Source organism: Pseudonaja textilis, chromosome 9 (assembly GCF_049901715.1).
Source record: "Pseudonaja textilis isolate UNSWEBS1 chromosome 9, rPseTex1.2, whole genome shotgun sequence".
Classification (NCBI taxonomy): Eukaryota; Metazoa; Chordata; class Lepidosauria; order Squamata; family Elapidae; genus Pseudonaja; species Pseudonaja textilis.
In genome coordinates this window covers 13,515,168-13,527,096 of record NC_141998.1, presented here as the reverse complement: position 1 = coordinate 13,527,096, position 11,929 = coordinate 13,515,168, and the positions used below count along the sequence as shown (strand labels likewise).

General features: G+C 37.6%; 1 protein-coding gene across 1 annotated transcript in view; it reads left to right on the top strand.

Annotated features, from left to right (window-relative positions):
* The first annotated feature begins 7,605 nt into the window (after window positions 1–7,605).
* SLC18A1 (solute carrier family 18 member A1) overlaps window positions 7,606–11,929 on the top strand; it is a 30,279-nt gene continuing 25,955 nt past the window's right edge. The window contains 4 exon segments of the mRNA XM_026718066.2: window positions 7,606–7,780; window positions 8,896–9,247; window positions 9,942–10,000; window positions 11,751–11,834. Coding sequence (XP_026573851.1) covers window positions 7,639–7,780; window positions 8,896–9,247; window positions 9,942–10,000; window positions 11,751–11,834 — 637 coding nt within the window. The 5' untranslated portion in view covers window positions 7,606–7,638.

Genomic DNA, 11,929 nt, shown 5'->3' with positions numbered 1-11,929 from the left:
AAAAGCAGGGCGAGACGCAAAGCGCGCAAGCTGCCCCTGAGCATGTGCAGAGCGCAGAACAGCAGCCTCCTCGTCTACAGGTTGCATTGGAAGCCATAGAAGCGAGGAGAGGCTCCCGACTGGGCCCAGGGTTCTCTATCCATCCCAGGTGCTACAAAGACAGGCACAGCTTAATCGGGGATCAAGTTGCATCAGAGAGCTGGGACAGTTGGTTTCCAACAATCCCTGATACTGCAAAGTGGTTGAACTTAGCTTGTGTTATATAGATCTGCATCATACAACAATGAAAGGGCTTTTAAGCACCTGCAGAATGGCTTCTCCAAGTGCCACCTGCACATCATAGCTCCCAATTTGGATTTTGCTTTTTAAAACTGTTGTAGAGCAGGGAGATGTGCATTAATCTTGTAAGCCTCAGAGAATTACTGGCAAGATGGATGGCTAATAAATTTTATAAATAAATGAACAAGGACCATGTCCTCCCCTTGAAAATAAAGGCAAAACTCATGTTGTAAAATAGATTAAGATAGCCTTTTCTACCTCTCAGGTTAGTAGCAGTCCTTTCAAAGTGAATGATAAGCAATATAAACAGTTGCAAATAAAATATAAGCAATAGGAGAGAAAAATGTTTTAGAATTTTGTTAACCATAGGAGAGTCTATGTCAATAGCTCTCCAGGTAGAGGTAGAAACGGGGTGGGAAAAGGCCAGATAAGCACGTTATTGCAGTGATTGCCAGTCTCAGTATCCTTCTCTTAGAGTAGTCAATGGCAATGAGTCCCTTATTGTATCCAGAGAACTTGCTATCTGGGGCTGATGGGAGTTTATCAGGTTTGAAAAAACTGTTTCAAAAAATAGCACAGAGCACATTTTTGTCCTGAGAGCTAGTAAACAAAAGAGACAGATGGAAATGGGGCGAAGAGAAGGTCATTCAGTTTGCTGCATTTGCCTGGCAGGAGAAAGTGGCATAAGAATTAGGAATACAAATTGGGTTTATATTTGATATACAGCCATCACTGCATGACAGCATGAATTTTTCTTAGCTTTTTTTTTTCCCCTTGGAAATCTCAAATGTTTTTTTGCTTTGTTAGCTTAGGAAAGACTGATTTCTCCATTGCTAATAAATTCCTAGTGTGGCTAGCATTAATAGTAAAGGCAAGATCTTTTCTCTTTTTCCACTGTGTTTTTGCACTTGATTCCCTTCTAGCTGGCTATATATGTACAAAACTATGAGTTTCCCAATCTCATTTAGCAGCAGGTGGAAGCAAATAGGATTATAAAGCTTCCCTATGCCTTGTCCTCTTGAAGCCTTTCAGAAGCATTGGAATATAATTCTCATGCTCATTCTACATGCTCATTCATGACAAGGATCTACTTTGTTATATGGGGGTTGTACCTGTTGAGAAGGATGTTTAGAATGGATTTAGGTAGGAAACTTTCTTGAGGAAGATGGGAATTGAATTTAGGACTTTCTGTATTCAGAGTAGGCCTTCAGATCTTGAGCTATATGCTTGACCCACTCAAGTAGGATTCTTCCATGTTACAAATTCAAGGAAAGAGAAAAGGAAAGGATGAAGCATCATCCTACTTCCCTTAATTTTCATATGAACAACTGGCTAAGTGTCATCTGCTTCTTTCTCTGGAGGAGTGATTAATATATGCATGTTGCAGACTCATAAATGTATCCCAATGGAATAAACGTTCATGCTTTTGGCCTGAAAAATACAGATTGTCCTTGATTTACAACTATTCTTACAACGGCACTGAAAAAGTGACCTATGACAGGTCTTCACACCTATGACCATTGCAGGCTGCTTATAAATTATAGTCACTTTTCCAATTAATTTATCATGCTAGGATAATTTTCTTATGGATATTTAAGTCCAAAATAGTTTTCCTCTTGTTTTTCCTTTTGATTGAACAGATTACATAATTTAATTAAAAAAAAAACATGCACATCAATAATCACAGTAAGTGGAGCTACTGAAAGTTGCATAACTGATCAATTAGACTCTCACAAAAAGGATTTATTTCACCCATTTTATTATTTTCCAACTTGAAGCCGTCACTTTTTAAAAAATGTTACTAAATTGAATTTAACATTCTTTTACAAAAACAAGTCCTGCAGAAACTAGCATATGTATGCATGTACGTATTCGAAATTAATAGTTAATTAGAATAACATGATTACTGAGAATTAATATAACTCTTTTTAAAAATATTGTCTATTTTTATTAGACAAAAATTAGATGAAAATTTAACTCGTGACTGTTCTTTGGAAGGACAGCTACTGAATGGCTCAAATACTTTGGCCACCTAATGAGAAGAGAGAACTCATTGGAAAAGATCCTCTTGTTGGGAAAGCCTGAAGGCAAAAGGAGAAGGGGATGGCAGAGGATGAGATGGTTAGATGATGTGATCAACACAATGAACATGAACTTGGGCAAAACCCAGGAGACAGTGGAGGACAGGGGGGCTGGTGTGTTCTAGTCCATGGGGTCGCAAAAAGTCAGATCCAATTTAATGACTGAACAACAACACAAAAACAGTGTTGTCTAATCCCCCTTAATGCACATGATTAATTACTTCCATAATATTGCTATTAAGCCTCGAAGTGTTTTCAGGCTGCTTTCACTTTCACTGCTTCACAGCTTGTCAACAAACCTAGGGGGAAAGTGAGGGAGAGATTGGAATGTTCATTCCAGACAATAACAAGAAACTGTCCCATGTGAACCAAGGATGTTTCAGCAAGAGTTTGTCAGAGGTGTGGAGGTTTTCCCATTACAACACCTGGATATCTAATTGGACAATGTGATCTAAACTAATGTGGGGAGGAATTTACTTTAACTATATTGAATTCCTCAGGTATTAACCAGATCTGGTTTTGCTTTCATTCTGTGCCAAACAATGTACTCAATAAAGTTTTGCATTAAGAGATTGGACTGTTTCAATGGAGCCTGCTTGGTTGGGTTTGTCAGTCAAAACTTTGTCAATTGCCCTAAGCTGAATTGTTCTCTTTCAGCCCTTGGTTGATATGGGAAAGGATGAAGAGGAAGAGGACACAACTCGATCAGGGCAAAGCAATAGTCCCAATCTACATAGACTTCTGTAAAGCCTTTGATTCAGTGGTACATGACAAACTACTCCTAAAAATAAAATCCTATGGTATCTCTGGACAACTGCATAACTGGATAGAAGCATTCCTGTCAAACAGACAAAAAATGGTCAAAATTGGGAGTGTCCTATCAAATTCTGTACCTGTCAATAGTGGTGTCTCCCAAGGCAGTGTTCTAGGACCAACTCTCTTCATACTCTACATAAATGACCTCTGTGATCATATTAAGAGCAACTGCGTTCTTTTTGCTGATGATGTAAAGCTGTTCAATACCACAGACAATACTGCTACCCTTCAAAAAGATCTTGACTATGTATGTATCAGAATGGTCAAACAAATGGCAACTTCAAATCTCAACAAATAAATGCTCTGTCTTACATATTGGCAAAAAAAATCAGAAAATAAAATACAAGCTGAATAGTCAAGAACTTGTTGATGATCCAAGCTCTGTAAAGGACCTTGGAATACTCACTTCTAATGATCTAAGTGCTAGAGCCCACTGCAACTACATAGCCAAAAAGGCATTAAAAGTTGTTAACCTAATCCTACGTAGCTTTTTTTCTGGTAATATCACACTACTAACTAGAGCACACAAAACATTTGCTAGACCAATACTCGAATACAGCTCATCAGTCTGGAACCCACATTACATATCTGATATTAGCACAATTGAGAAAATCCAAAAATATTTCACAAGAAGAGTTCTCTACTCTTCTACTCGTTGTAGAATACCTTATGCCACCAGACTTGAAATTCTAGAACTAGAAAACCTTGAATTACGCCATCTTCAGTCTGATTTAAGCATGGTATATAAAATCATACATTGCAATGTCCTACCTGTCAATGAATACTTCAGTTTCAACCATAACAACACAAGAGCACACAATAGATACAAACTCAAGGTTAACTGCACCAAACTTGATTGCAGGAAATACGACTTCAGCAACAGAGTGGTCAATGTCTGGAATACTCTACCCGACTCTGTAGTTTCTTCCCCAAACCCCAAAAACTTTAACCTTAGACTGTCTACTATTGACCTCACCCCTTTCCTAAGAGGTCTCTAGGGGGCGTGCATAAGCATGCCAACGTGCCTACAGTCCCTGTCCTATTGTTTCTTTTGTTTTTCTTTTATTTTTCTTGTATGTACCCATTTCATGTATTCATAACTATGTATACCCTTATACTTATTATCTTGTAAACAATTGACAAATCAAATAAATAAATAAATAAAATAGAAGTACTATGTATAATGCCTGGAGCAAATCTAAGAATTAGATAGAGAATTTAGAGCTGCCTACCAATAGCAATTGCACATAAGGTTCACACAACAATATTTATTTTAAAGTAGACTGATAAATATATAATGTAAGCCATGATTTTGTTTTCTTCAAATGCAGCTTCTCCTGTAGAGCAACCCAGCTTATGTACACATCAGCAGGATATGTTTAGATATGATTCTCTTTGCAAATTCTTTTCCACCCTCACTTTATCTATGTAGTTTCTCTATATGGGCAGATGGGCTGTCATCTTCCAGGTAATTTTTCCCATTCATCTACAGTTTATAACAATGTTTGTTCTTCAGAGATTTATTATTCTTATGGCTGATATCTAATCAAACATCTGAGTAATAACAGTGCCTGGCTCCTATTATAATTTGCAATGACAATGGTACCCTCCTCAGTGTATATTTGGTTAATGTCAGTCACTGCACTAGCTTGTCCCCCTTCACCCCAGCTAAAAGGATTTTAGATTCAAAGCATTTCCATCCTACTCTTCAGCCAGTTTGCCTTGATGCTACCATCAATTTACAATTCAATAATTTATCAATATAACTGAGCTGTATATGCCTGTGAATACATAACCAGTTTGTACATATAAAAAACCAAATTTGAACCAATTTTAGTTTCTTTCTTCTTTTTTATAATTGTGTCTATTTTTTCTTTATTTTTCTGGTTTTAGTTAATAAAAGGACGGAGTGGAAGGCCACCTCTGCATTTATATTTACGTTCTAAAGCAAACAATAGCATAAAAGGAAAAAGAGATGGGGAGGAAAAAGGAAAACGACCCAAATCAGTGGCCAATTTTTAGGGTATTATAGAACTTTTATGCACAACAGTAGTGCAGAGTGAGTGGTATAAATATAAAGGGAAGAGGGGGTTGTTTTCAACTCCAGCTGGACTTCTATAGTTTAAAGATTGAAGGGGACAAAGGTTGCTGACTTTTCAGCTGAGCTCATACAATAATATTATTTCCTTTAGCTCTTTGAGCTGAATGGAATAGAGTTTCTCAACCTTGGAAATTTGAAGATATATGTACTTCAAGTCCACACATCTTAAAGCTGTTGAGAAACTTCAAAACCAGTGGATTATGGACAGGTAAAATCCAGTGAAGCTGATTCTCTGCAGGGCTGATGCAGACTCTGCCATTCTTTTTTCCTCATGGAATGGCTGCTAAAAGACCTAACTATGTTGGAAAAACAACAATAGCATTGTCACAATCTGTTTGTCAAAGGCTGTTCTTTCGAACACAAAACTATCCAAATGTTTTGGTATGTCCACTCTTAGAATTCCTAAACAATATGATCCATTGTTTGAGCTGGATGAGGCTTAAAATTGACAGATACTTCCTCTTATCCTTTTGTGGTTTTCCTCTGTCATGTTTTTCTTGGATTAACTACTGTATCAGAATGAATTGGGTAGAATAGTTGTTGCTTCAAAGAAGGGAATGAACTAGATCAAGGGTAATTAAACCATCATATTCCAGATATTGCCCACCACTGCGCTTATTATTTGGGGCAACTAGACATGGTAAGTTAGCAGTTTCTGGATAACTTTAGATTGCTAATCCTAGAATGTCTAAGATAAGATTGTTTAATTCCCTTCAATCCTATAAATCAGTAATTTTGGCTAAAAATATTTAGAAAGGGGTATCCAGAGAAGGAGTATTGTATGTTGAATATCAGTTCCCTGAATACTCCTATGGGTTTTTGTTATCTGTCCCACTTTAAGTTGGGATAAAAGTATGTACTTTTGAATGATAAACCCTGACTTTAAAATTGGGTATTTTTGAAGTGGCTCTTAATGCCAATGGTTCTTAATGCCAATAGTCTACCTCCCATTTTCCTGGCTTTGACGCACGTGGAGCTGCTGAACTGATTGGGGCATATTTGAGCTATCAATTATGCCTTCCTGGTCAAGAGATCCTCATATCCTTTTCAGATAAAAAGGAACATTAAACTCACTTGGCAGAGCATTTTCAGAGCACTGCGATAAAGCACCAGGAAGACAATCAGTGATATATTCAAGAATGGTAAGGACTCAATTTCTCAATATTGGGAAGTATGATAGGGTGGAAATTGATGAGGCCACTAGAAGCCTAATGGCAGGCAGGCAGGCAGGCAGAGAGGAAGGAAGCTTAAAAGTGCAATTCGATACTTGCATAAACTCAAATCCAATGAGTTGTACTAACTTCCAGTATCTCTCTTTGCTATGAATAATATTATGAAACTTCTAAAACACAAATCTCATTCAAAGATAATGCTTTTAGGTTGTTCAACTTTAGGTACCCCTGTGGTTTACAAGAGCCCTTCTTTAAAGAAAGGGTATGTTAGGACAATGCAGTAAATTGAATTAATTTGGCACAACTAGCATGCAAACTTTCAAGTTCTACTTATAGAGATTGTTCTGTGATTGAATGTTTTGTAAACTGCGGTGATGGAGAAGACCAGTGATTGCTGCTTGTAACTTTTTAAAAATAAGCTTGTCGGGATTGATCAAACCTACAAGAATAAGCCTCTGCTAACTGCTCGTGCTAAACAGTTTGTAATTCATACTGCATCAAAGAAACAATAATATGTGTATGTGCATGTTTGTAAGTCTGTACTTGACTATAATACTGTCTGATTCACACCAGAACAACTGAATAAGGCAGAAGCTGAAATCCAACCTTCTTATTGTTAGTTAATTTTTAAAAAATCATATTTTGCTCCATGTTTGTTCAGGATCCAGAATAAGTAAACAAATTTAAAATGATACTTTAGCAGTCATTCAGGTATGTATATTTGTTTTCCCTTTTTCTTTTCTAATGTGCTCTTTTCAGAAGATTCTTTCATATGGATGTTTCACAATAATTTGGATCAGAGGTAAAGAGAGCAGCAGTTGACTGACAGAATTTTCTGTTGTATTTTTTTCATTCTTTGTTTTGGAAAACTGAATGAGAGAGCAGTCTGAATACCTGTGAAGGTGTGGGAATCGATATCGCAATTAGGTCAATATCTTTATTTATTCAACTCACTGGCATGAAATAAAATGCAAGATTTTTACATACTTGATAACCATTTCTGAAAAGTTTTGCATGCTGTTTTGTGCTTTGTGGCTGGTTTCAAAAAGAAGTTGTCCTTAAGTCAATTGTGGAACTGTCCTTTTAGATATATTATTGATGCTGGAGTTTGAGTGGATTTTTTGCTAAAATCTTTCCCTTACAGGATACACAAAAATTTCTAAGAAGCAGTGAAAAGAAACTTGGAAAAATGAAGATTCAGCTCTTTTCTAAGCTAGCAACTGAATGCTCCTTGTGGTTCTTGTTAAAAGAGGAAAGAGAATCCTGGAAATTGGTTTTACTAGTTGTGTTTGCGGCTTTGCTAGTAGATAATATGCTTTTCACAGTCGTAGGTATGTAGTGTTTCGATTTGCTCATTCTTCCTAAATGTGGAGGCTTTTATATTGCTTTTATATTGCTTTCTCTCACACAGCAGCTTATTTCAGCAGCCACTTTTTAATAGTATCCATTCAATTTACCCAGAATTCCTCATACATCATTAAGGGCATTCTGAATAAAATAATATTGGCTGCCAGTTGAAATGATATTAGTTGCTGTATATATTCATGTACAAGCAGATAACCTTATTAATTACAATATATACTTCTGTATAAGCGGATATGCCACACCCTATTTTTCATGGTACAATGTATTGGTTAAAAATTCAAGGGTTTGCTTATCTGTAGATAGGTGTATATGCATATGGAATATATGGATGCTATAGTTTAAAAAGAGTGCCACATATGCAGTGGTGGGTTTCAAAGTAGTTAACCACCGGTTTGGTGGGCATGGCTTGGTGGGCGTACTTTGTGCGTGCGCACACATTGTGTGTGCACACGCACCAAGCACGCACTTTGTGCAGGCGCAGAGGCTTTCCTGCTCACCTCCTGCACTCCTGCACTCTCCCTATAGCTTCAGCAGCTGATATGCAAAGCAGCTGTGCTTCAAAAGTAGGGAATAAAGGTCAGTAAGGGAGCCTGGATGGGCAAGTGGGCCCAATAGCAGCTCGTTAGAGAGAACCAGTTCGGTCTCCACTGATCCTTAGCGCTACTGGTACACCAGAACCAGGCTGAACTGGTAGAATAGATGTACTTATGGATATGTCCTTCTGTAAATAAGGCAAACCCAGTTTTGAGGGTACATTTTGGCACCTAAAATTTTCAAGTTTATCCCAAAGTTTATACAAGTTTATACTCCACGTTTGTATTTGTCTGCCATCATCCCAAACCTAATCAGATTGCCCTGCAATAGAGTGAGTGTGTATATTAGGGGTGTCTAACCTTTTAAGACTTGTGGACTTCAACTCCCAAAAGTCTTAAAATTGACAAGGTTGGAACCTCTGTGTATGTGTTTGTGTGCATAGATAAAAAAGCAGTTGGTAGAAGGCAGAAAGCAATACATTTAAGATAAAAACAAAGAAACTTTTTTTTGCAGGAGAAATATTGCCTCACTTTTCTCTTTCTTTCAGAGCCAATCATCCGTTCATTTCTATATGCTGCACACAAAAATATCAGCCACTCTGCAATTCAGGCCACACTTCCCAGGGTTCCTGTGCCTTTCTCAGCTAATCCCTCTACCTTGGTCTTCTTGGACTATGACAACATCACAGTGACAGTGTCAAGCCGTGATACTCTAGCCAGTGTCAGTGGGAGCCAAGAAGGAACAATTGCCTCTCCTTTCCCCATGGAGGCTTTGGACCATAGCTGTGCAGATGGAATGGACTCTCTTTCAAATGAAAATGTTCGTGTTGGTCTCCTCTTTGCCTCAAAAGCTTTGATGCAACTCATAGCAAATCCCTTTGTGGGATCCTTGACCAACAGGTAGGTCAGCTTTTAAACAAACAAATCAGAAAGACTTTCTGTATTACAACACACTCAATTTGCAAACTTTCCAAATACTCAGTAGGAGCTAGTTTGAGCTAGTGGTTAAGCATCAGGCTAGCAACCAGGAGACTCTGACTTCTAGTATTGCCATAGGCCAGTCTCTCATTTTCAGCCTTAGGAAGGAAACAATGGCAAGTCACTTCGGAAGTCTTGCCAAGAAAGAGCAGGCTTCATGCTCAAGGAAGGATTTCTTGTTATCTTAGCAAAAACTGGGGAGGGTCCTGTCTGAGACACTTTTTAAAATTACATTTCTGCCCTGGACCCAGTTTTCTTTTATCTGACTATTATCTTGCAGCTTTTCTTATTATTCTTCAAGATTACTTCTTAAGCCTGTGTCACAGTTGCCATATTCGCAATAGGGCCTCTATGATGATTCACAACAGAGTCAGAAGACATGCATAATGGCAACTAAAACAGGCAACTGCAACTTGCAGTTTTAAAGCATCTCCAATATCTCATTTGATCTGATATTAGATCGACCTAAGGATTCAGGAAATGAAAATTGTGTCCCCTACTGTGATAGATTCATAGAGGGAAATCTTCTGTTTCCTCGTTCCGCCCAGTCATTCAAGAAATGTTGTGAAGTAGCTTGTGTTGTACAGTGAACTCAGAAACATTTTTGTCCCTGTAGGATAGGATACCATACCCCTATGTTTCTTGGATTTGTTATTATGTTCGTCTCTACACTCTGTAAGTATGAACACCTATACAACATGTATCTCCTCTGATGTTGCTGGATTTGAACCCATGGGAGTAGAATACAACAGTTCCTTGTTCACCCCATTCAACTATGATTTACAGAATAGAGATGTGAACAATACAGAAACCTGTTCTTTAATTTTAGAAAGTGTGCAGAGAAGAATAACGAAGATGATAAAGGGTATAGAGTTAAATTGTATGATGAACATTTGAGGGAACTAGGCAGGTCTAGCCCAAGAGAAGGATTGGGGGTGGGGGGCATGATAGTTGTCTTCTAGTATTTGAGGGCCTGTCACAGAGAAGAGGGGATTGACTTATTCTCCAAAGCACCAAGGCCAGGAAAAGAAGTAATGGATGAGAGCTTGTTAAGGACAGATCCAATCTAGAAGTAAGGAGAAATTTTCTGACAGTACAATTAATCAGTGGAACAGTTTGCCTCTCGGTGTTGCAGAGGCTCCATCACTAGAGATTTTTAAGAATAGACTGGACAAGCATTTGACTAGGATGGTATAATGGTATAAGGTCTCCTGCTTGTGCAGGGGGTAGGACTAGAAAACCTTTAAAATCCCCTCCAGCCCCATGATTCTATGCTTGTATAATCTATATTGAATAGTTTTGGTTCTGGGGCAGGCAATCTAGCATCCTGCAAACATTTTGGTCTCCAAACCCATAATATCTTGGGCCTTAGTTATATTGACTACAGATGCTGGGAGATTAAAACATTAGAACAGCTCAGTTTGCTTCATCTTGATATTTGTCTAATATAATTCAATAAAATAATATGTAACCAGAATTTCAGTGTACTGTCTTTAAATGTAAATTGGTTCTTGTTATTTTAAAAATGACTGTTATTACTCAATTGGTCTATTGAATGAATAACTGCAGTTTCTGCTTTACTTCTCATTTCCCAATATAAAATCAGTGTTGACTTAGGCTTCCATCAATTTATTTTTAAAAACTCTACATGAAAATTCCAGCATATGCATTTTGTCTCATCTGCATTGCTGTATGTAATTTTTCCCCTATATAACACTTTTGTCAGGTTTACAAGTGATGAAATCTATTCAAAAAGAAAACAGCAAAGTCCATCTTCCATAATAATTTCTTTTATTTAGAATAGCATCAAATTGGCAGTCTGTTGTAATTCTGGATCTGACAAAACCTGAAATTACACCACATAATATTGGAAGTTACATTCTCCAATAGAAAGTCACATTCTCCAATAGAAATAAATCCACATTGCCTGGTGTCATCAAACTCCACCTCTGCATCTCAGCAAGGGCAGCTTTTGTTCCCACAGGAAGAAACACCACCTAGCCTAAACAGCTCTATCTCCACTCCTCCCACCTTACGAATGTGGCAAGACCGAGACTCTTTCCCCCAATAGCAGCAAAGAGAAAGAAAGAAAAAGAATATATAAAAAAGCTAAATAAAATGGCTACACATGTGTCAATTTCAGGCTTGACATACTTTTTGCAAGTAAACTTCTCCTAATGTAATACATTTTTATTCTTTCTTCCTTTTATATATCTTTTTTGTTCTGAACATTGTACAAAAAAATCTGAAAAATGCAGGTTTTGGCACATAAAGGTATTGAGGTTCATGAATTGCTTTGGCAAATCAGACCAATTCATGAACTACAATCATTTAGCAATGAGGCAATCAAGTTCTCTGCAAAAGTCCTTTTTTGAAAGCATCCATAATTCCAGTAATCTGATTCTGCACCTTTTTCTTCCTTTAGTGTTTGCTTTTTCAAGGAGTTACACCTTAATGTTCATTGCTCGAACGCTGCAAGGCTTTGGTTCTGCCTGCTCATCTGTTGCAGGTAAACATGCTGGAAGGTATTATTGGCAATGCTATAGATCTTGCACAGCTGGGACAATATCCTGGAGAGCCAGGAAGCACTTATTTATAATTAAA